The 25,635-nt window shown below is 42.7% G+C and overlaps 1 protein-coding gene across 1 annotated transcript; it reads left to right on the top strand.

The window, feature by feature from the left end:
- The first annotated feature begins 1,213 nt into the window (after positions 1 to 1,213).
- On the top strand, positions 1,214 to 25,591 carry CNN3 (calponin 3). Its single transcript, XM_056355909.1, has 7 exons — positions 1,214 to 1,386; positions 20,236 to 20,357; positions 20,802 to 20,868; positions 22,255 to 22,392; positions 22,893 to 23,009; positions 23,762 to 23,908; positions 24,479 to 25,591. Exons 1-7 carry the CDS (start codon positions 1,330 to 1,332, stop codon positions 24,824 to 24,826), a joined length of 996 nt encoding a protein of 331 aa, XP_056211884.1. The 5' UTR covers positions 1,214 to 1,329; the 3' UTR covers positions 24,827 to 25,591.
- Positions 25,592 to 25,635: the final 44 nt, after the last annotated feature.

Below are 25,635 nucleotides of genomic sequence, written 5' to 3'. Positions count from 1 at the left end.
GTTTTTGCTATGAAATGGGAGCACAGACCGGTTAGTTATTTCTGGGGGGCACCGAGCAGGCGGCTAGGTGGGCCACGGGCCGGCTTACAGACTGCTGCTCCTCACCCAACGCATCCCAGCAGCACATCACCTCCTGATTACTTTTTTTCGAATTAGTTACCAGTTAGCTATATTGAAAGGTGACTGTGCGAGGGAGCACAGGGCTGTGTGTTACAGCGCGGCGCTCAGCGAGCCAAGCCCTTATCCGCACGGGCTTTCAGCAGCGGCTCCAGCGCCGCGCTCCCGGGGCCGGCCCCGCCGCCCCGCCGGTGGCACGGCCCGCAGGCCCGGGGGCTCCCGGCGCGGCCCGCCGCTGCGGGGAAGGGGTGACCGCACCGCAAGCCGGGGCGCCGCCCCCCGGGGCTCCGTGCCCGCAGCGCGGTGCGGGGAGCCCGGGACGAGCCCGCCGCCCCGCTCCGCCTTCACCCGCTGCCACGGCTCCTGCACTTCGCCCCCCGCCCGACCCTTTTTTTGGCGACCTGCCGAAGCTCCCCGTGATTCTGTAACCTTTGGAAGGAATTTCAAACGTCGCTCCGGCCGCCACGCAGCGCAGGGTCGCTGCTTGCCTGCGCGGCGGCGGCTCCCGCACCAGCCCCTCCCGCCGGCCGCCCCTCGGGCCGCGGCCCCGGGCCCCCTCCCCGGCGGCCGGCCGGAGCCCCCCGCTCCCGCACGGTCGGGGGCGGGCTGAGGGAACGCATCGCCCCGCGGCGGACAGCCACCGCCGGCCTCCCCGCTCCCCAGCCGCTCTGCCGGCGCTGTCATCCCGGCCCGGCGGGGGCTTCCCACCGCGCACCGGCAGCTCGCCAGCCGGGGCCGGGGGTCCCTCGGGAGCGGCCGGGCAGCGCCGGGCCGGGGCCGCCGGTCCCTCACTCAGACACCCACCCCCGCTCCCCGCGGGGGCGGCGCATTCCGCGGCATCTGCCGGCGGCGGCCCTCGGTGGCAGCGGATTCCTTCCCGCTGACGTTCCGCCGCGCTCCGCTCCCCGCCCCGGCCGGACCCCCCGGGCGGCACCCGGCGGCGGGCGGGGCGGGGCGGGGCCGGGCGGGGCCAGCGCCCCTCCCCCCGAGCGCGCACCACCCCACCCCCCCCTCCCAGGCGGGCCGGGAGGGGCCGCCGCAGCCCCGCGCCCCGATTGGCGCGCGGGCGGCCCCACGGCCGCGGGGAGGGCGGCGGGGCCGGGCCGTGAGGGAGGGACTAGAACTTTCCGCGGCCGCGGGCGGACTGTCGCCTCAGCCCGGAGCCGCCAGCGCCTGCGACCAGCGCCCCCAGGCAGCGGGGACACCGCCGACATGACCCACTTCAACAAGGGGCCCTCCTACGGGCTCTCCGCCGAGGTCAAGAACAAGGTACGGGCGGCGGCGGCGGCGCGGGGCTCGGCCGGGCTTTGTCTGCACCGGGCCGGCGGGGGCGCGGCGCGGCGCGAGGCTGGGCTGCCCCGGCGGGGGTGCGGGGGCGCGCGCGCCCCGCGCGGTGGCGGCACGAGAAGGACGCGGCCGCCGGCGGCCCCGGGACGGTGCTGTCCCCCGCCGCACCGCTCGGGAAACTTGCCGCCGCGGCGGGGAGCGGGCCCGTGTGCCGAGCCGCGATTCGCGCCGCGCCCCGCGCTGCCGCCCGGGCTGCACCTGCCCGCGCCGGCAGCCGTCGCGCGGGACGTCCCGCTCGCCTCCGCGGGCGCCTCGCTCTCCTCTCGCCGGAGCCCCACGCCGTGCCGCGGCCGGCGGGGCGGCGGGCGGTGGCGGAGGGCGCAGCCGGCCCGCGCCGAGCGGAGCGGATGAGGCGCGCGGCGCGTCGCGGCCCCCCGCGCGGCACATTCCAGCCGCATGACATCATGGGCACGGGCGGCGCGCGGCCAATCGGCGCGGGCCCCGCACAGGCCGCGCATTGTCTGCCCGGCACGGCCCCGCCCCGCCCCGCCCGGCGGGGGCACACAAAGGCGCGCGGGGGCGCCCGGCCGCGCGCTGGGGCGGGGGGTGGGTGGCGCGCTCGGGGTCCCCGGCCCGGGGGGGGCTCCCCCACCGATAGCCGGCTCGCGGCAGCACCGGTGCGTTGGTTCGGAACAGCAGCCGAGCCGCCGCTGCCCGGGGGACGGGCGCCTTCCCCGCGTTGCTTTGCTGAGTCGCTCTGACTTGTCTTTGCTTTTTCTCGTGTTCCGGGGAGCAAAAAGCGCTCGTGTTTGCGTCCTGTTACACAGACTCGTTACCTTGCAGCGAGCAGTTACCCGGTAAGAGGAAAAAAACCTTTGCAATAAAAGTTACACCGGTAAACAAGTAGGGATGAGTTGGCGCACTGCATCATTATTCACAGCCTCAGATTCTAAACGTGGTGTTTAATAACTGGTTACTTCACGCACATGTCTGGTTTCAGGCTTCAGCAAATCCCCAAATCCCGTGTTACTTGTGGCTGAGTAGAAGGGGGAAGAGGGAGGAAAAGTAGTTCACTTTAAACATTGTAATTTATGTAGAAGGTCTGAATTAGCATGTTGGTAGACCTTATAAAATACGCTCTTACTTTCCTTACTGACTTTCTCAGGATGGTTGTGGGATTCTGCTGCAAAGTTTGATGACGTCACGTAACCAAATGTCTTCCAGAGCGATTGCTTCCAACATCTAAACCTAGTGATTTTACCTATACTATTACAATCTAAAAAAAAAGGCAATCAAACATACGTTGAGTATTATTGTATCTGAATTAGGAAGCCAGTAAATACTCTCCTACTTTAAAAAATACTGACAGAAGCACGTAGGCTTAACAGTGATGCCTTTGTGGGAACAAGGTGGAAAGAAGTTCTTTGTTCTTTCTTTCAGTTTATTATTGTCATCAGCTTCCTTAGGGCCTCCTGAGAGGAACTGTTCCAAGCCCGTGTGTTAACAGAGTGTTTGAAACTGGTGTGTCTCACACCCTTATGCAAAGGGCCCTTCTACTTTATCTTACTCAGTGTCTGTTATTTCACTCACTTGGTCTGCTTTCTTCAGTGCAAATACTGCAGAGGGATGGATGTTCTGTGGCAGCTTCAGTTTACTTGTATGCAGGCTTCTGCTGCAGTCCTTGGAAATGTCAGTGCAGCTGTGCCATAAAAAAATATTCAAATATGCCAGACAAATTAACTCATCTCCTTTAAAAAAAAACAAGCAAACAACAACAAAGAAACCCCACCAACCAAGAATAAAAACTTCAGCAAAAGATACAGCTTTGAACTATGAGAACATTGCTCTTACTGTAGGAGATCAAATTTCAAAGCAGTTATGTTACAGATAGATTGTGTACCTCCTATGTAGTATCTTGCATGGGTCTGTGCATTAGATATGTTTCTGTTTCTCTGTAATCCTAGAGGATCCGAGAGTATTGTCTCTTTGTAAAGATCAGAAAATCTTTTTTCCAGATCCTTCTGTCTCATAAAGATTTGAAGAACAACATCTAGTTTCCAACTCTTGGTGGATCATTTTTGGTACTGATCTTAATCATGCTTTCTAAAACACTGACCTTTGTGCAAACTATTGTGTTACAGGTTGGTTGTTTTTTTTTCTAATGTGGCATTGGTGTAGTTTTTGTAAGCAGCTGTGGTACTTCCCTGCTTGAATGATGGTGAATGTTAGATATCCTTGTTTGAAATTTTCAGTGCTAATCCCCAAGCAGTGTTTTTCTGCAGAAAACAGATGTGTTGATAGCTACACTGCCTGAGGGCCCAGCTGTGCTGGATAGAAAACTCTCTTGGTTTTGGTTTCTATTCTCTATTTTCTCATGTGGCATTGTATTAATGTTCAGAGAGACCTTTTGTTTGCTATGGTATTTGAATAGATGAATATACCATGTCCTGATGCTTTATAAAAAAAAATTGCTTCTTTGATATTCAGGATTCTGTCAAAGCTTAAAATCTTTTAGTTTGGTGTTTTGGCTTTTTTTTTTTCCTTTCATTTTCTTTTCTTTTCCTTTCTTTTTTTTTTTTCCTTGTTGAGGTTCCACCCTTCTTTTGTTTTGCTCCTTACCTTAGTTCACACGGATAAGGTGTCTGGTTCTATTATAGTTCTCTTTGCTCATTCCTGCAAAGAAAGGATGGAATTGGTGTACTGTTCCCAGCTGTAAGGAAACTTGTCTGCATGAGAAATGTGTAGGTAGTCAAACTAGTGTAATCCTTTTGAAGCTGATTCCCTGTTTACTTGAGATCACAGAAGATATTTGATCCAAAACAAATATTCAGTGAGGAGCCCTTTAAGCTGATTGAAATGAACAGTTTCTTATACAAGCAATAAATAATTTTCTTCTTAAGCAATTTCTGCAGTACATGAGGTCAGCATAGCTTGAGATGGTGACACAATCAGATAAAGCTACAAACTGATGCTATATTTGTCTCTTATTTACAACTGAGGTAGGTAAGAAATCAGCAGAAATTTCTGCTCTATTGTCTCACTGTGTAAGGTGTGGGAGCAAACTGGAATGCCGGGCAGGAGTAGGAGAGGTTCCAGTTCATTCAGCTGCTTCCTCATGACTCCACCCTTCCCATGGAAATGGTATTTGTATTGGGCAGGCATTTATCTTCTCCCTGCTCTTATGTTTGATGAACTGCCCGTTTCACCTTCGTGCGAAAGGAAGGATCGGCGGAAATACGGTCTGTGTGGGGAGTTAAAGGTTCCACAGCCTTTGGCTATCTTGTGTCTTGACTCTAGTCTCTGACCTTCCTTCCATGCTGTCCTCTGCTGGGAAGCTGGCACAGGTCAGTACTGTTTCCCAAACTTTTTTTTTAAAGACAGCAGAGTAACTGAGGTTAGTCTGTCCTTGCAGCTGGCACCCTGAAAGTGAAGTGGTAGGGACATGGGAAAGCAAGGGAAACAAACTTTCCAAACTGGAGGCTGTTAGACAAATGAAGCCTGTAAACAAAATATCTCCTATTTTGCAAGCGTGCGGGAGGGCAGCAGTACTTCCTGCTTTCCTTCTCGAGGGCAAATAGGGATTGATGAAGAAGAATTGAAGTCTCTGTGAATAACGCTAACCAGTCCTAGGTATGATGACTGTGTTCCTCCTGAAACTGCCGAGGAGAAAATTATTGTACTGTCTTTCACTTGCTACAGGCCAAATAAACGGAGTTAATTGCTTTGTCCAGAAATTACTCTTTTATGAGTATTCTTAACAGGGAACCAGATTCAAATAATTAACTTTCAGAATTTTTAATTAGTGATTTAATAGCTAGATGAAGTTTTGGCTGCCTGTTGTCAGACTATTAGGGCCTCTCGTTCCTCTTTCTCACCCTTCCTTTCAGAACAGTAATAATACCTTTTTCCTTCTTAAAATGTAGCTGTTCCTACTCTATACTTGTTTTACCCTTCTGTACTCCCTGTAGGCTGGTTTCCTTTAGCAAACTTGTAGGTTTGCTCATTGAATTTTATGAACCTTAGGTAAGCATCCTTGCTGCTAATAAAGTGTATTTCTATTAATGTTGTCTGAAATGATGTAATAAAAATAGAGATTGTGTTGGATAAAGGCAATGAAAACAGACTTTGAGAGCACAGGTGGATATCTTCTGTAATAATAACCGGCAGCATAGGATCTCTGCATTCCCATTCTCTTGTACGTAGATATATATAGCTTTTAAAAAAATGGTATCTTTAATTTCCAAGTTTTGAATTAAATTCAGTGTTTAGTTTAAAATAAAATCAGCTTGCTTAACCTTTTCCATTATACAAATCTTCGGTTTGTTGATGGAGAATAAATTAAAAATCCTGTATTTTGGTGCTGTCAGAGATATTGTTAAAGGGAAATAAACACTGAGATTTTACAAAGGGAATTCCAGAGGAAATAGCAGAAGGATTTTACAAAATCAAGCATTAAACCTCAGTTTGCTCCAATTAATGGTTTCTGATAGTTGATCACAGCCAAGTCATTTACTAGCTAAATACCAGTTTCCATGTGCATAGCACTGAAACTTTTCTTTTAGTGTCCAATTTCTGTATTTTTTTTCCAAATAACTGTGAATTTTTTTCCAGCTGGATCCAGGCTTTAGTAACAGATCTGCAGTTCAAATGAACAACATAATAACTTTGTCTTTTATATTTATTGTCTTCCAGAAGTCTCTCAGTATGTTAATCTTCAAGCATCCTGTTGTGTTTTGCTTTTTTTTAATAGCAGTTTTCAAACTTCCTTTATGATTGTAATACACATAGGTGAATGAATTGCTGAGTGAAAACTTCTGCTATAGGTTTAGTTATGGAATCTATCAACCAGATGCACAGAATGCATTCAGTTTAAGAGAATAGTACTTCATGGTACAGTTTTGACAACTGAGTCATAGCAAAGTTGTCTACAAAACATAAATATGACAGTGGAATAACTCCATAGCTAAACTTACAATTATTCAGTGTTTGGCACAATAACTACATGTATCTCTTAAAACACATTAGCGATATAAACAACGCAAACTTACATTTTCAGTAACTTGCGTTCAACAACGCTTCCTAGAAAATGGACCTGCTGCATGCTTCCCGCCACTTCGAAATCACGCAGTGTTTGTTTTCTGGGCAGAAGCCTCTTGGGCTTCTGAGCATGTGTTTGCTACCTTGATTGCAGAAAATGGAGTTCAGCCTTTCGCTGGAAATTTTGCGGAGGATTCTTTTTAAAGAAACCTAGTGAAACACTAGCTTTATTAAGCTGTAGTAAACTATTAATTTGTATTCTCCTGGCGTAAATTCCTGCGTGAAGGGTTCTTGTATTCATTGAGATGTGGTATTAATGCAGTAGCCTTAATCAATAGCTACATGTTTTGGTTAGGTTTTGTTTTTGAGAAAGATATTCCAGCAGTGGAGAACCTTAACTGCAGTGTGTCCATTCATCTTCATCCTTTACTGTCTACCTCAGTATGTCTGCTCTACCTCACGTGTCTAATCCATTTTCCTCCTTCACTGTTACTATTTCAGGACACGTCTGTATCGGATATAGGTTTCCAATTCTGTGGCTACTTCAGTAGAAATATTAATACTGCAGCAGTAATAAGTACACCTACTAACAGGTACAAACTGATGGTGGTGAAACCTATATAGCATTGTTCATACCTATGATAAATCTCTTTTTATGATAAGCAGAAGCAAGTAATTTGCCCTAGAAACACTTCCTTTGCCAGCAACTTGGATGTTAGCGCTTCAGCCATCTGCTTAAAGCCTCCTGTGTTTCAGCCAAGCACTGCCCATTCTGCGTGCTTGCCCAAGCCCACGGACAAGGAGAATTGCCTTCAGGAGCCCTTGCACAACCCCGCCAGGTAGACATACCCTGTATCCAGTTTCACTGGTCAGTAGTCCCCAAGTAGGTGAATTGAAACAGACCTGTGAAAGTGGCTACCCTAGTGACACCTGACAGTTGTTGCTGTAAACCACCGACACAGGAGTTAATTTCTTTTTCTCAATGGTCTAAATCCCCAGTAAACCTTGATATGTCATTGCCAAGTTGGCAGTTGTCTTTTGGAGTTCTCATGTGTCTCAAAACTGTCACTTGGAACAGTACACAGCCGTTTTTGAACTGTGAGACATATATCACTACCCCGTGTTAAGCCCTGTGCGAGGGATGTAATTTCCAGTTCTGTCTCCTGGCTTACACCACTTTTTCTAGAAGGAAGGTGATGAATGGCATGGCAAAGCCAGGATTAGCTACTGCTGCCTTATGAACATCAAAGCAGAGGTGGAGCACTGGACAGTCTGCTCCTGTGCACGTGTGAGGACAGCACGGACAGAAACTGCCAGCGCTGCTACCAGCAAAGCGCGGTGCCTAAGTAGATTAAGAGTGAGGATGTTTGCAGTGAACTTCTGTTAACTTCTGTTATGTTTAACCTTAGAAAGCACACTGTGTCTGCACTTCCAAATTTAAAGTACTTTCTGAGAATTTACAAAATGTATTATAGTGACCTTGTTTCTCGTGGATTGATAAATGTTTAGTAAAACTTTTTCTGGTGATAGATAAACATAGATAAACCTGCTGAGGTTAATGTTTAAGGATGTGGGGTAACTATCAAGTCTTGCATCCTTTACATGCAAGCTCACAGTATACCTCCTATGGCCAGAACACCTCTGAAGAAAGCAGTTTGACAGTCCTGACAATTAAATGGGATTAGTAGTCTCAGAAAAGAAAAAAATCAATTTGTATTACAGTCATGCTTGCTTGTTTAAAATGTACAAATGAATGTGCTTTTGCTGTGGTTTCAGAGTTTGATTTGGTTTAAAATTTAGATAAAAATACCTATTATATTCCTGTTGCTGAGTCAATGCCCTTAAAAGACAGACAGACGGATGCATGCATGCATGCATTGTTTTGTGATAATGGCACATCAGTGATTTTTTTCTTAACCTCAGCTTTTTTTGTATGAATTTGGAGGTGCTTTCTTGCCTCCAAATAATTTATAATTTGCCTTGAAGAATAAAGGATAGAAACTTCTTTGTACTCAGAATTGTTAACTTCTGTAGCTACATAACACCGTATACGCTGTGCATTTGACACATCCTTTTAAGGCAAACTTTGTAGAGATTCCCATCCCCTATGGAACTGTACAGGAAAGGCCTTCAGTAAAAATGGGCTTGAGGCCAGGACACGTAGGGCAATTTGAAACAGATTTTTTCTAAGTGAGATCATGTGAAAATCCTTCTTTTTTTCTTTAAGAGGGACTCTTGCTTAAAAATGCTTTCTGTAAGTATCTGATTCTAAACAACTGTTAACTTGTATAGCTATATTCAGCAGCAAATGCTCTCTTTTGGGTAAATATTTTGATTTTGCAGTAATGCCTCAGAGTAACTTATGTTGTTTCTGTTTAGTGGGATTGAATTACAGTGTTTTTCTCAAAAGCAATTTTTACTTTCTTCAGGTGGGTGGTTCTTTGTTTGTCTTGTGTTTCTTTTCCTTAAAAAAACACAACCAAACAACTCCTCAACAAGCACCCCACCCCACTACCCCCCACAAACTAATGCAGAATTTATTAAGTATTACGAGGGGAGACAATTAAACTCCTTGTTGCTCATATAAAACAGTCCCTTACCTGAAGCAGGTATGAATCTGGATGTATGAATTATAAAGACTTGAAGGCATAAGTCACGCTGGAGGAGCTGGCAGTAAGAGGAGACCATTGCAGCGAGGCGTGAAGTGCTGCTGTCACAGCTGTGGTCCAGTGCCCTGTTTGGACTCTCACCAAACCTCCTTACCCAGTCCCACCAGCTAGGCCAGGCGAGCTGTAAGCCTTGGGAGCCTGAACTTGCTCTGGTCACTGATCCTCGCTCGCTCCTGGAAACTGGACTTTAACCATTCAGTGCCTTTACTGCTTCCCTTCCAAGTGTTGATCTGGTCTTCCAGGGTCTAAACAGGATTTTTCTTTGGGACTTTATTTAGTCAGACATCCTTTGGATTATAGAGTAATCCTTAAGAGTATAGTGCAGTGAAACTGTATGTGGCTTGTACATACAGCCTTTGGGACTTGAAACACCAGGTCTTTTCCTAGATTTGGGCAAAACCTAAATATTTCTGCAGTTCTTTGCTGTTCTGAAATGCTTTCATGAAGGTGGGTTCTGATCTACTGCAAGTCCTAGCTGGCTGAATTATAGATTGATTCTAAACAAATCATCCTACCTACCCTGCTTTGCATGTTTGGACCGTGACCCTTCCCAGAGTAAAACTGGATGTTACTACTATAAAAACGTTACTTTGCTTTCCTGCTAATAAAGTTTTCCTGTTATATTGCTTTCCTGTTTATATTTCCACTGCTACAGCCTCGTGTTTACGTAAGAGAGCATTATCTTAGTATTCCTGGTTTTTCTCAAATAAGAGTAATTTAATTCAAAAATATTTTTCTGTTGTCCCTGATCAATTGACTTAAGTGCTAGAAGCCTTCCCCGCAAAAGTTAAGGCATAACAGGCGCATGCATTTGGGAAGGGATTTGGCTATATTCAGATGTTCATGGGAAAGCCAGCTCTTACCTGCTGCTAGCATGGGCCCCACCAGAACATTCCCCTTCAGTGCAGAGAGTGGACGAAGCACGAGTCAGAGCTCAGGCCAGCACACACCAAGCAGAAGGATGCGCTGGAACAGGACCCGCACTGCAGCTCCTGTTGACATTCCCACCGCCTGACCGGCCTGAGCTGCCACCGCTTTGGTTAACTTTGTAACGCTACGTGGGATCGGTTTGAAGTTACATTATATATCATATCTGAAAGTCAATGGTGTTAAGCCAATGAACCATGTATATAGTTCAGACACGTATCTAGTGTTCCAAGACTAAATGTTCTTTGCTTGTTTTTGCAAGAAGCTGTACCTTATCTTACTGACATCGCTGTATTAACCATGCCCCAATAAAAGCAAAAAGTAAAAGTAACTTTTTAAGAAAATAAGACTGTTGCTTTTTTCACTTGGTCTGTCTTGATAGCATCCTTTGTCATTAATAAGGGATGGTACGAAAAACTTTGTGATACGGAATGGTACTTCTATTTGGAAGAATCTAGCAGTTTTTAATAAAATTATCTTTAATGTTTAATGTCACAGCTTTTTTTTGTTAAAGAACTGGTCTTTGAATGGATAGAAAATAATTAGAACAAAAAAATAACGAACAGAGTTCAGTCAAGGCACCTGAGCATTTTGTTCGACATGGAACCTTTAATTGAGGGTTGGGACCCCTCTCTCACACCATTTGCAATGCAGTATTGCCCACATGTTGCTGCCTGTGCATTTCAAACCTACAATGAATTCAGGTGTGCAGCGTAACGAGACTACAGATTACCTTGTGGTATCCTGAGTTTCGAATACAGTATATATGTGCAGCCCCTACCCACCCCTAGCAGTGCTAACTGTTCTTTCTGCTCATGCTTAATAGTTGAAAAGCATTGGTTTAGAAGTTACTAGTGGTTAATCAGAACCGCTTAAGAGTTTTACTCTTTCCTACTTTAACAGTAGTACTTTCTTTTGTACTCATTATAAACCTTAGTATAGAAAGCTTATGCCTTGATCTCTACATAACTTAAACTACATTTTCATTAGACAAAGAGCTGAGCTAAAAGTTTGTATAATCATAAGAGGTTTTTTACAAAAAAATCTGTCCAGCTGTCTGCTATGCAGATTTTATGATTTATGTAGAACTGTCTACAGGAGCTATGTAAATTTCAAATACTCCTCTTAGTTTTCCTTAGACTTTCTTCAGTAATCTTGTAAATTTCAATGTAGGCCTTTAGATAGGGATATTATTACAAAATCAAGTAAATATTTTCTAACGTGTTCATGGTCATCACTTTCTTTTTAACTATCACATGAACTGTAGATTGTATTTTTCTTTATAATTCTTTTCATGTGGTTAAAGCACAACTTGCTGGGGGGGGGGGGGGGGGGCATATCCAAAATATTTTTGGATGATTCCTGGAATATAATCGACATTGTGCATCACCTACTGAACTTTAACCAGTCAGCAATATACCTGGGAAGGGAGGGGGCGAGATGGAGGGCAGGGAGCAGCAGAAGCAGATTATGTTTCGTTGCGTTCTTTGTGCTGAATGCATTCTTCCAATATTTTTTTTTTGGTGGTGGTGGTAAAGCAAAACAATAGTGTGAAGCAGCTGATAGGCAAGATCTTCTAAAGCTTAGGGCATGAAATCTGTGTTTCTTGTGCTTCTGCTAAGAAAACTGGATATGGGTAAGATTACCTCAACCAGAAAAGCATGCTGTGTGTGAATTCAGAGACTTGATCTACTACCTGTATGAAAGATAAATCTAGGCAGACTTTGCTATCTAGTAGAAGCTAAGGAACTTCTCAAGAAATCACATCTTCCACCTAAATTACAAAAAATACAAATTGAATCATTTTGTGCAAGGCTGCAGAGGTGGCAAGAATATTCTTGAGAGAAATCTGTGTTTTCCTTATGAATACTTATCGCAGGCACCTCAGTTAGCCTGTTCAGCTAGTGTGAAGTTCATAGAATTAAATCAGAGCAGGCTGACAGGCAACGATACAGGGTCAGAGCTGCTGGTGGGTAGCAGCGAGTGCCATTAACTGGGACATGCCCATTACCTGGGCTCCTGCCACATCATCTGGGTTGTTTTTCATTCAAGCCTATGCCGGGGATTGTAAGCGGCAGTGAGCAGTCAAGTGGCTGAGCTTATTGGGTGGGGGCAAAAGAGGGGTGAAAGCAGCAGAGTCTTGAGGCTGACCTTTGAAACAAGTGCTGAGAAAGCACAACGTGGACTGTGCCTTTGCTGGAGAGGCAGAAGGAATGGGCACTTTGAGTACCATTTAGCAAAGCTTGCATCAACGGACTTCAGTTTAAGCTAACTTTTTTTGAGAGGTACGTTTGTGTTACTAGTTAGCTGCTTGCTGCTGTAAAACATAATTCCTGCTTTTGGTGTGTGAAGAGGGGTTGAAGAGAAGAAAAAAGGTGTGGAGAAGCACTCTTGACTGAACAATGAGATTTTGTGGTCCTGTTTGGAAGGTGAAGTTGGAAGACTTGTCAACACAGCTGGCCTTGGGGAAAGGCTACAGAGTCACAATAGAGTTTGCTTGCGACATGACATATTTTAAAAGCTGTTCTATTGGGAAGAGAAATAACTGAACTTGAAAGAATCTATAATTTTCTGGATTGCTACAGCAGCAATAGATCAGAAAAGTATTCTTGGAATGATACAGGGATCATTGATGTTAGTGTTTCTGTTTGCAGGCTCCACCTAGCCTTTGAGAACTACTGTTCCACCAAAGTTATAGTAGAAGTCATTACAGGAGATATTTGTTGGGTCAGCACTAGGAAAACTAGATTATTTATAGATTTTTGGGGGGGGGTTGCTGTTTATGCAGCAGATTGTTCTGTTAGATTTTATTTTTTTACCCCTCACAGAAAAAGAGCAAATAGACGTCACTGAAGTTTGTCAGCACAGCAGGTTACCCACATTTTCAGCACAGCACTCCATGCTGTTTCAGAAGACATCACGCCGAGTGATGTCGGACCCTACCCAGATCTGCTGTGTCATACAGAGCTATACTAGGGGCGAGTTTCAAAGCAAGGAGAATCTGTTCTCGTCGGGGAATAACAGGCTTTTGTGCATCAGGTTGGATCAACGGTGTCTTAGCAGAGAAAAAACTTCATATCCCGGTGATTTTTTCAAATGAAAACAGCAATGGCTTCAAATAATATGCAGTGACTATTGCTGAAATAATGTTCTGCGAAAAAATTTAAACTGTTCAGCAATCTACAGAGTAAAGACACAGTGCGAAGGGACTCGATATCAAGAAGTATCATGCATAGTGGCAAGACCAGAAGGTGCTACAGTTGAAGTGGAAGCTGATGACTAAGGAGCACGGGAGTTCTAAGCCAGAAAACTGTGACTGACAAGAAATGATGAACAAAAAATATGAGAAAAACTGCGAGAACGAATTTGAAAGGGGGGGCAAGGGATTTGCAGTAGTACAGCTGCAGAAAATGAGAGGGAACCAGTATTCAGTCCAAGGGCAGGCGTACATCCGAGTTGTTGGTGCACTCTGAGGGAAGAGATGGTATCATTTGCTTCTTGAATAGTTTGCAGGCTGTCACAAAATCGTACTGGACAGCCAGGGAGTAGAACTCTTAGTTCTTCCAGCTTGCTGATCTGGCAACAAATGCCATGCATGACTACAGGTATCGTACTTGTAAGATGACTTGGAAACTTTGAGGCATGGCTTGTTTTTCAGAATTTCAACTGGCGCCAATGGGAAGAGTGCCAGGAATTTTGGATTAATGCTTATCCATCCATCCTTTAAAGGTTGTAGCCTAAGTTTTGATTTACAGAGAAAACAGTGAGATGTTGGCAGGTTATCAATTATGCCATGCATAACAAAAAAAATACTGTTGAATATTAAGCCAAATGGATACAGCTGTAAAATTTTTGTGCTAAGTAGTGTAGTGGGATATAGTGAGTTCTTTGAATATTGACCTTAACACAGTGTGTTCTCTGCCTTTCTGTACAACAGTCCTTTATGACAGAAAAAAAAACCCCACGTTCAAATACCAGGGCATACTTAATGGTGGCTTTCAGTTTTTGAAGTCCTTTCCTTAGGTTTTCATCTGGATTTTTAAATTCCCTTTACCTTTGGGTTTCTCGTACACAAACACGTCTCATCTGACGTTTGCTTTTGCATGCAGTCCTGGTCAACATACATGAGATTAGCAGGGAATTTTAATTTGTACTTATGATGAAAGCTGAAATGGCAAGAAGTTCCACTTGACAATAACCTTGGTACCCTGTCACTCCTCCTTCTCACCCACTTTCAGTAAAAACCAAACCCTTGTGTTTTCCCACTGTCTTAGGTTCTCTGTCTCAACTTTAAGGGTATGGTATTTATTTATTCTGTGATTAAATAACCACTCTGCTGGCAGACAGAACTGTTCTGCAGAAAAATACTGATAATGTCCTTGTCAGTCTCCCTCACCTCTAAAGCTGAAGATAAGATATGTACAATAATCTATTTACAACACCATAGAATTTTAACCAGGAAGTTTTAACTCTGTTGTATAATTTAAAAAAAATAATCTAGAAACCCTTTCTTCCTGCTCACTTCAAGAACACTTACTGTTCTGTGCCTTTTTCTTGGTCATTCACATAACCAGTAAGCTCTTAGCACATTTTTGGCCCAGATGTTTTGCTGTGTACATTTTACATGTGAGATCCAGAACTGCGTTCTGCAACAGCAGGTGATGAACAGAACGGGGCAGCTCAGGTGCCAGTAGCTGGAATTCTGGTGAATAATAAGGGACTGGCTGTGTAGTCTGCCTCACTCCCACTTCTGAGGAGTAAGGGCTTCCAAGGGCTTCTGCCTTGATACCAGGAGATAATGATGCTTTCATCTTTCCCCATACTATCATAAAGCCTTAAAAAGGGGAGGAGAAAGATCTCATCACAAACTAGTGCTAAGCAAATGATACAGACCTATCAGCAGTGATGTCTTTGGCCTCTGCAAGACAAATTGTTTCTGAGGGTAGTACTTATTTCAATGCAAAGGATGTTTGTAGGCACCACTGAAGCCATAAAGATTCAGTTTCTCTCAGTTCCAAGTTGATAAAAGGTTGGTGAAAATGTATGTAACCCTCTTCATATACTGTCTTGGAGTAAAGTCCTGGCTATTTGTCTTGCTGTACTTGGCCCTGTACTTTGCTTACCACGGAGAACAGCGACACACAACATATTTTGCTGCACTTTTATGTGTATATAAATCTTAGGTTTTGTTGACAAACACAGTGCCTACGATAGAGTTGTTCACTTGCTTTGACAAGCACATGCTTTTATTGTTAAAACTTTTGACCAGATACTAGTTTCTTCAGATGGTTGCTAGTACTTTAAATTTAGTGTGCTGCACGTTGAAACGTTTTACCCCTGCTGTGGAGGCATAAAGCCTGAAGCTTTAGTCAAGTTTCATCAGAACTAAGAAGTACCAGCTGTTACAGCATGATGAGTAACTTCAGAAGTTTTATCTTTTATACCTGCTTTTCAACTAAGTTTTCTGTTTGTTAGTCCCAGTGACTTAGAAAAAGCTATGCAGCGCGCTTTCTTGCAATACTGTTACAGTATTTTTCCAGAGCAGCAGCAATATAGACAGCTGAACTCTTAAAGTGGAGATTTGGCATATGTGTAGCCCTTAGTGTACATTGTGTACTGTGTAATTTGGAAAAGATTAGTATAAAAGGACAATTGAAAGTCCATATGATATCATTTATGGTGTGAAATACTGTTTAACATCATCACTCAAACTTAACATGCTACAAGCGCACTGAGTAACTTCAAGGGACACAGACAGATCATTAAAGTTGGCCAGCAGAACCTCATTTGTTTCCAGGAATCCATACACTTGATAAAAACAGCGATGATTGCTGTTCTTGTAGGACGGATGGAGGGAGGGTTTTTACACTGCAAGAGGTCCCAGACAGGAAAGTCCTATGTGAACAGGACGAGATGGGAGAATCAGGGCTGCAGTTGCCAGAAGAATCAAGTTTAACCCAGGGATTCTAGCCTGAGGCATACTTTGGCATAAATGTATGTACATCAGCTTGTAATAGGCAAGTATTACAAACGCCTACTCTTCTCCTTTTCCTCCCACAACCTTAGATCACTTATAATTTTGACCAGTTGTATAAACTTCAGTTTCCTTTCAAAGATATTTCTATTAAATCTGTATCTCAAAGTAGCATTTACAACCTTATGTATCTTTCAAGATTTGTCAGAACAAAGAAATCAACAGTTAGCTTACTGCTATCTGTTTTTAAACTTGTATAAAATGTTTATATCCATTGCTACAAATTCATCTTTTTTAGTGTTCTGAAACTAGGTTTTTTCATGGCACTGACTATGTATACTTTGAATGAAGCTGCTTAGCTACCGCTTTCATCTTTAGTAGATGATGTTTTCTTTTGCTGTGGACTTGTAAGACTTAAGTATCTTCCATGAAAGTTCAGTACTTAAAAAGGATCAAATGTTGGCACGTTGATTAGTAGTAATGGAAAAAGCCTTTTTTTTTTTTTTTTTTTCATTTATATCAAAGCTTCCAGCTTCCCCTTTAGATGTCTTTCAGAGTTGTTCCAGTTTTCCTTTGATTGCTATGTGGAAAATATGAAGTATTCACTAACTTAGTGTTACATAACTTCTGGTTGTGCCATTGGGAGTAAGAGAGGTAATAGTTCAGAGCAAGTATAATGCCTTGCTCCTGGTAGCACATGATCTGTCACTGTCCCTGTTTAACCCCTTCTTGTCACATGTTTAAAACCAGATTCTAAAGTTTCCACACCTCTAGCTTTTCAGGTAGATGAAGCATAATTTTCAAAGAAACTATCACCACTCTTCACTTTCTGTAACCTAGTTTCCCAACAGGTCAGCAATCAAAACAAAAACTTTACCATACTTAAGGCAAACCACACAGTAGTGAAGACAATTTTGAAAACTAGCAGATCTAGTAGTAATGCTTTTAGTGGCAATAACACAAGTTTCCTCACATGTATAAGCGTTTTTTATTTCTTATCTTTAGATAAGCATGTAGTGATACTCCAAGTTTATTTAAAACCTTTTGAAAAACTCAAGATTTGAACACATGGCAAAGTACTCCAACATAAAGTAAATATTTTTCAGGAGAAGTGATAAAATTCCATCTGACTACTTCTCCAAGCTATGGGGGCAGCAATTCATATGGAAGGCACTTAGTATTAAGTGAGGAAAAATTTTGCCATTTTTTTCCCCTTTATGTGCTTGCCAAGAAAGATTAAAATAGCCACACTTGCAGAAGTCTTTAGGGTTCTGGCTCTTATTGGCTTCCATATTTACTTACTTTTCTTTTTTTTTTTAATATGGGGAGGGAAGAGATAGTGTGATCTTTAAAATTTCTCTCTTGGTGGCATGATCACAGACTCAATTTCCTCTTTAAAAAAAAATCATTACCAGTGCTTAAAAACAAATAAATTTTTAGAAAAATAAGTTGTAGAAAGACAAGTACAGTTGTATTTCAGACAATTCCAACTGCAGCATAGCTAAACTATGACTTAGAATAGTTGTTAAGCTACACTGAAACAGAAACTGCCTGAATTTTCAGAAAGCATAATGTTCGTACATTTCTAACTAACAAATTGCAGAAGAGATAAGCTTAAATCCCTCTGTGTATTCACATGCGTCTTAGAATGGTGAATTTAATGTAGTGTGAACTGTCAACGTAAAAACAACCAGCCCAAGTTGTCTGCTGTCTTCTAACTGGACTATCACAACATACCGAGTTCTGGCCTTCCTACAAATCCTGTTGTTTCAATTGAAGTGGTGTACAGAAGTACATTACCTACTGTATGTCTTGTCTGTCCACGTAACTTAAAATTTTGTGGGTGAGACCACTTTCGTAAGATCTCTGTAGGTTCTCGAATGTGCAAGAGAAGTCTGATGCTATGTTTCAGTCTTTTGGGATTTTTCTTCTTGCACAGATACTTTCACACATAATAATAACTGACTTTGTTGTGTCTGAGATTGCAGCTTTTCTATAAGTTTAAACAAGCTAGGTGAGTTCTGCCAAAAGTTACTGGGGAGACAGATTTCAGGCTGCGATCACATAAGCCTTGTTTCCATAGGAAATAAAAATACTCATGAAAAGTAGTTTGTAAGCTAATCACCAGGTTAGGAAGGAGAGAGATAACCAACTTCCCCATACACCGTTTTCAAGATCTTACCATTTCTGGTAGCCTCTCAAAAAAGGGGCTTTACTATCATTACTGTCACTATAAATGAAGAATGTCGTTGTGTTGGTTGCTTCTGGTTGCTAAACTTAAGGAAGGTGTAAGAGGGCTGTCTGTCACCCAAGAGACAAAATGAACTTCCTCTGGCTTTTCCAGTTTGCTTCTCGTTTTAGCTATCTAATATCCAAAAGGTGTGATTACAAAAAACCCCATGACATTTTCCTTACACTAGGCAGGATTACGTGAGCTTTTTTCCTTTTTTCTTCAATGAGAAGAGGGCTGTCTTGATTCTTTTAGACTAGCTTTGGTCTGGGCACCAAGGTGCTTGTCATCTTGTGCACAATATCGCACTACATTTTACACCTTAACCCAGAGCTGAATAAGGGACTGGGTTAGGCCGTTATCCTGATCTGTAACTAAGGCACCATAGCACCACCATTCCAAACAGTCTAAGGAAAGTAAGTATTATTCAGGCAAGGTTTTGAAGTAAAGCCAGAGATACAGGAATTTTCCATTCTCCTTATAAGAAAAATTAAGGGAACAGAATACTGTAATTTTAAGTTTGGTCAGTCTGGAGTTGGGGATTACTGACACTAGCCAAAACATAGCAGTTGCCTCTACCCAAGTAATTCAGATAGGTTGAAATTATAATCTCCTGCAGTATAAATAGCTGCTAATATTTGGCCTTTCTGGGCTGAAGTCTGTGACTATATGTAAAAACTCTGAAATTTACATTTTGGTCTGAATGTGAATGCCTTTACATGCGTTTCTTGTTAGGAATTTATTTGCAAGCGACTGGTGGTAGCTGAGCTCATTTTCTATCGGTTAGAAAAGTACATTCTGTGCTTGCCTGTCAGGTTTCTCACAGTAGCTCCCTCGTCCCCCATCTTGCTCGCTGACCCATGCGGGACAACTTTTAATGAAGGTGGAAAAGCGTTGCCAGCCTCCCTGCCAGTGGAGGTTATTTATGCCATACAATCTTGTGCTCAGATAACTTGTTTTGTCTGTAGAAAAAGTAGCAATGCTGTTGGCGATATAATCCCCTTTCTCCCCCTCGCCAGCGTGGATAAGTATTGCGAAGGTAACAGCTTTGGTCTGAAGGAGGTTTGAGCTGCTTCTGTGCGTCTTCAGGGGAGGGCTGCGAAGGGCAGAGTGCAGCATGAACCCCATTAGGTGCCGGCATCGTTGAAGTTTACTGGGTTTAAGCATTCTGTTCACATGCGTTGGTTTCTAGCATCTGAAGTGTAAACTGACACACCAAGTAGTGAAGTCTGAACATACAGAAAAGGAGTTTTTAACTTGCCTTGCTAGCAGCTGTGGGTCTCTGATGCATTTAACTTCAAAGATCATTGCAGGTTTTCTCTCTTTGCAATTAAGACATGAGATCACAGTTTATTCTGTTAAGAGTCTTCCAGCAAGGACAAAGAAAAGAAATAGCAGGCATACTAAAGATGAAGTTTTAAAAAGCCACACACGCAACTCCCAGAATCTCCAGCGAGAGAACTCTTAATGTTGTAGCAACAAGGGCAAAACTTACTCTGTCATCTCCATTAATCACAATCTAGCTAAAAAAGCAAACCCACTGTAATCTTCAGCTTAATAACTTCAAATCTATTATAAAAGTTCCCATGTAGAAATCTACATCCGAGCTATAGTACTGATGGCATGGCAATTCAGAATTCTTTTTCACTTTTTTAATTCTTGCTGAAGTATAACTTGGATAGAATAGTTTTTCAAAAAAGTCATTGTTCCTCTGCCACTGTCAAAAGACTATTTGCAAACTCCCAACAATTCCTATAGTAGGAGGAACTGTTGAACGCTTCACAGCACTGTTTGCAAATAAACATTTGGAAAAGCCATAAACATTAGAGTAGAAGGGATAAAAGACCTATATTTGTACTCTGATATTTAAAATCCATCAACAACATTACTGGATAAATGCTATAGCATACTCTTCAAAATGGATTTGTGTGTGGGGGTGGGGAAGAGTTGCAATTTTCTTTTGTGAAGTAACTTTACAACTGCTTGTGTTACAGATTGCCTTGAAATATGACCCCCAGATAGAAGAAGACCTGCGTAACTGGATAGAAGAGGTGACAGGGCTGAGCATTGGTGCAAACTTTCAACTGGGATTAAAAGATGGCATAATCTTATGCGAGTAAGCATTTATTAAGTAACCTTATTTTTAGCACCTTTCAACTTCTGAGGAACTAAAGAGGGACTTTCTGAAGACTTCCTTTCAAACACATCAACAATAATAGTCAGACAGCTGACAGTAGGGTGGGAGACAGCTTCTTTGAAATTGGAAAAGAATGAAAACTTCAATCTCCTTTATATTTCAAAGATTTCTAAATGTGTCTAAATTTAATGGAAAAGCTCTTTTCTGTAATAATCAAATGGCACACAAAAGTTCTTACAGTCTGTTAGACTTGTTAGACCTGAGATCTGAGCTAGGTACTCTGTATAAACCAAAAAAACTAACAGTTTTGATGAAACTAATGCAACTAATAAAGCATGAGTGAAAGTATTATATAATGCCTGCACAGATGGTATAAGGATGAGATTTATTGTTTAAGCATTTCCCTTTTTTTCACCTCCCCAGGCTTATAAATAAGCTGCAGCCAGGATCAGTGAAGAAAATTAATCAATCAAAACTAAATTGGCACCAGGTAAAACAAAAAAACCAACCCCAAAACTACACCTCTAACCCCTCCAACCCCCCAAACAGTTCTTTTGTTCTGTATTAACAAATTTGCTGTGAATATGGTACACCTTAAATCTTAATAGCACCAAGTTTTGTATGTGATAGGTACACAAGAGCTGAGGATGCTGTGTACATGAACCGTGGTTAACAGAAAGAACTACAGCTGAGATGGCTTATAAATGGCAGTTGAGTCTACATATTTAGCAGTAGTGCCTTAGCTGTTAGGTGAAATTTCAGATGGAAAACCAACAGAGCTCTATAGTGAGGCCTTTTTTCAAGTTTAAAAAAAGCCGTTAACTTTTTTATTAAATCACAACTGGAGTTTTCCATCCAGGCAGTAATGCAGGGTGTTAGGTCAACAGCTTGCCTGTACCTGGACATCGCTGTATGAAGTGTCTTCCTGAGAAAGCAGCTGGAGAGGATGGGGAGGGAAAGGACCCGAACAGTCTCGGGAGATGTGGTTGTGTAACAGAACTCAGAAAACAATATGGTGCAAACTACAGTATGTATTTTATTTCAGTATATCTAGATTTGCTTTCTTACGAGTGCTCTGTTGAGCACTTCCCCCCTGCCCAGGGACTATCAAAGGAAACATACATTTAGAACAAGCTGTGGAGGGGTTGCTGGTTGGAGTTGACTGCCTTTACTGTTGCTAGGTCTAGCTTAATAGTGCTGTATCAGCCTCTTGGCTTTATTGGCATTGAAGACTTCTAAATACAGTGGAGGATTGCGTTGTTGTTTCTTTTTAAAGGTTTAATACCTCTAAAGGCTCCAGAAGGAAAGATGAGATTCAGCTCCATATTGCTTTCTAATTTCTACAGCGCAGTACTAAAAGGTGCTAATAAACCCCAAAAGCTTACTTGAATTTGTGCTAGGAGGTGAGCAACAAAATGCCTTCAAACCAAGTTAAATGTTCATACTATCCACATAGTTATGTCTTTATTTTACTCAAAATTATCAGTTGCTCAAGTCAAATGCCATGGATGCTATGTCAGATTTTGCAGTTTGAAGCAGATTTTAGATCAGGAGTTCTTTTGGAAGGGAGGTAGTTGAGGCAGTTTTGTCATCAAAGCCCCCTCTAACAAAGTATGTGATACTGATGGAGAGATGCCAGGCTAGATAAATCTTTAGATTGATTTCCGGAGTCAGTATTAAAACTAATAAAAATAAATAATCTCAGACTTCCTACCAGTCACTCAGCCATGCGAGCTGTGATGTCCATTTTGCACAAGGCAAAGAACTTGCGTAGAACAAGCAAAACAAACAAAGGAACCAACACCAGAAAGCATTAAAATTACTTAGTTTCTGAATTGAAACACTGACTAGAAAACTGGCTTTTGTTTCTGTTTAGCTGGAGAACATTGGGAATTTTATCAAAGCCATCCAACTCTATGGCATGAAGCCACATGACATTTTTGAAGCAAATGATCTTTTTGAAAACGGAAATATGACTCAAGTACAGACTACTCTAGTGGCGCTAGCAGGTCTGGTAAGTATTTGTACCACTGGAATTGGCACAAATCCACATGCCAGTCCAGGTGCACTCTTACCACTCATGTAAATACCGAGAGCAGCATGCAGCCTGTCAGGAAGGGATAGATACCGCTGTGCGTCTGAGATACTGCAGAGGTGGCACTTCAGAGGGCTGTGTCCTACCGCATGCCTCCAGGGAAGGTTTGGAGTTCAGAGTTAGGGATCTTGACTGCAGACGGCCTTGCTCCGGAGCTACATGTGCATTCACAGAATCTGGGAGGCTCACAGGAGAGCTCTGATCCTGCTGACAAAGATACTTGGGTAGCTTTGGAGTGTCACCTTCAAATGGGACAGGGAGCCGTTACCTTCTTTCACCCCTGACAGAGTTCCTCATGAGACATAAAGCTGCTTGTAGCATCACTTGAGAGCTCAGAGTCAGAGCCATAAAGCCAGTGTTCCAGTAGCAGAAAATATATTTTAAACACTGAATACTCTATTTTCCCTCTCCCTAAATAGGCAAAAACTAAAGGTTTTCATACTACAATTGATATTGGTGTCAAATATGCAGAGAAACAAGCACGAAGTTTTGATGCAGGAAAACTAAAAGCTGGTCAAAGTGTAATTGGCCTGCAGGTAAGTATGAAATTCAAGTTTGCAGTTAATCTGTTATATTTGAGAACAACTTTCTTGTTTTGATTAACTGATATCTTGTTTGTGCAAAACCAGCTGCAGAATTACCATATATTGTTATTATGGAAGGAGGTGTGAGGTTTTAATTCTTGTAAGCAGCTGACTGCTTTATAAGCTCAAGTGACTGCCTGGAAGGTTTTTCTGTTTGTTTTAAATCTGCAGTAAGAGTGATAAGGAGGAAAGGAACAGCTAATATTAGCATGTCACCTCTGTCCTCTAAAGTGGTTTTAAAGTAGGAGTCTTTGGATAGCTGAGCTCCTTATATGGTAGGAGCTTTATTTCTCTCCACTTTCCTTAATAGCCATAAAAGCCAAAATAACTAGTATAAAATCTTAAAATTCCTGTGGTGGAGAAGCTGTGGCAGTGCAGTTGGATCGTTACTGTTCAAGGTAAAAGTTAATTACTACATTTTGACACATACATCCGTTCTAATTACAGTGCAGTTGGGCAGATGCCAGTCACTGAAATGCCTTAGGATGACAGTTGCCTTTTGAAGCTCAGTGTGGAGAAAGGGTAATTTATTACAGGTGGTGGTCAAGCTACATGAGGTCAAGCTACAAGCAAATTACATGCACTGTAATTACTTTTTCCATCAGCCATCACAGTTACCAACTGTATTTGTTTCCTTAGACTGTGCTTGCTGTACAAATAAAAATTGCTTTTTCTGTCCACCTCTTCCTTCCCCTGTGATAAAGATGGGCACCAACAAGTGTGCCAGTCAGGCAGGCATGACTGCTTATGGAACGAGAAGACACCTCTATGATCCAAAAATGCAAACTGATAAGCCATTTGACCAGACGACAATTAGCCTACAGATGGGCACTAACAAAGGAGCCAGTCAGGTAAGCAGGACCGCGTGTGACACCGGCAGAGCAGATACACCTCTCAGCCGGCAGAGCCGGGCGGGATGGGAGAGCTGCGAATGGCGCACAGTAGCGGAATCTCAAACTGGCAGCAGCGAGAGGGTACAGTTCAGCTGTGCTTTTACTCTGTAATCGAAGAACTTTAATTTCTTATCGCTCACCAGTGTGTTCTGTGCTGAGTATCTTAAGGCATAAGAATGACCCGGTGCTTCTAGAATTTCCATCTAGCTGCGTTATACCGGAAGAAAACAGTAACTTCATTTCAAGTACTAACTAGAGAGAGGCAAAAAAAGAAATTGCTTCCTGGGCCCTACCTCAGTGTGAACACTTAGTATATTATGTCCAAAAGGGAAATTAAACTGGACCTTTCTGCAAGGACTTTCTTTTGTGATTTATCTTGCTAGGAAAGACTTGCTGCTGTGCTGTTTTGTTATACTTCATTTTCTACTGTCTAGCTCTCCCAGCAAGGTGTGCTAGTTATAATCATAAATCTAGTACTAATCACAGCTCCTGACCTTCTTATGAACCTCTACAATCCTCTTTTATTAGGCTGGTATGCTGGCACCAGGTACCAGAAGAGACATCTACGATCAGAAGCACATATTACAACCTGTGGATAACTCAACTATTTCATTACAAATGGGTACCAACAAAGTAGCTTCACAGAAGGGAATGAGTGTGTATGGGCTTGGACGGCAAGTGTATGACCCCAAGTACTGTGCTGCACCAACAGAACCTGTCATTCATAACGGCAGCCAAGGAACAGGAACTAACGGGTCAGAAATCAGCGATAGCGATTATCAGGCAGAATACCCAGATGACTATCACGGAGAGTACCAAGATGACTATCAAAGAGATTACCATGGTCAGTACAGTGACCAGGGCATTGATTATTAGCTTTGCATCAAAAGTTCAGTATTAGTGCATTATTTTATTCAGTAAGAACGAAACTAGCCTTGTGGAATTGTTACCTGTCTCTCCTACACACTATGCTTAATGTACCTGAAGAAATATTGCCTTACATACATTCCTTTTTCCTTTCTCTACCCTTTCCCTGTCTAGTTGCCTTTAGTGCTGTAACACTTGTAGTCTACAGCATAAACAATAACTGCATATGAAGTAAAAGGAATACTGTGAAAGGGGGAGTGCTCTTGTACAGCCAGGTCGTCTGATAAGGAGCTATGCATTCTCACAATCTCTACTTAAGTAGGTATTTACATACCACATTAAGCCTTCATTTTACATATTTACAGCTTTTCTGTTTTACAGATGAGACAAAAGAATTTCATGCTTAAAGTTAAATGTGGTCTTTGCCAATTAAATCTAAGACATCACATTAGTGGTTTAAGTATCATTACTACGTTTCTAAGGTATTGTTTGCTAATGGTAAGTCCTGCATTAGACCTAAGTGCGCATCCGTGATTGTGTATCCATTCCATTATCAACACTGACCAAACTTAGAAATAGTTGTCTTACTAAAAAGGGAGCTTGTACAAAGTCTTGAGCCAACAGAAGTCCCATGATTGATGGTGCATTCACCTTTTATTGTGCCATAATATATCCATGTAGAAACGCTTTTTCTTCCTTGAACTGTATTTATTGCCACACTTCTCAAACTGATCCCAGTGTATTTTTATAAATAAATATTTTTTCTTAAAGGTATGTGGAAGATCTTGTCTCATTTGTTATGCTACCATTCTTAAAGA

Source organism: Falco biarmicus, chromosome 11, assembly GCF_023638135.1.
Source record: "Falco biarmicus isolate bFalBia1 chromosome 11, bFalBia1.pri, whole genome shotgun sequence".
NCBI lineage: Eukaryota > Metazoa > Chordata > Aves > Falconiformes > Falconidae > Falco > Falco biarmicus.
Note: the sequence above shows the minus strand (reverse complement) of the source record. Positions and strands in the feature narration are given on the sequence as shown.

Coding starts and splice junctions, on each gene's coding strand:
- CNN3 (XM_056355909.1), top strand. CDS start 1,330: ATGACCCACTTCAACAAGGGGCCCTCCTACGGGCTCTCCGCCGAGGTC. Junction 20,358..20,801: donor GATGGCATAATCTTATGCGA/GTAAGCATTTAT, acceptor TCACCTCCCCAG/GCTTATAAATAAGCTGCAGC. Junction 23,909..24,478: donor CTAACAAAGGAGCCAGTCAG/GTAAGCAGGACC, acceptor CTCTTTTATTAG/GCTGGTATGCTGGCACCAGG.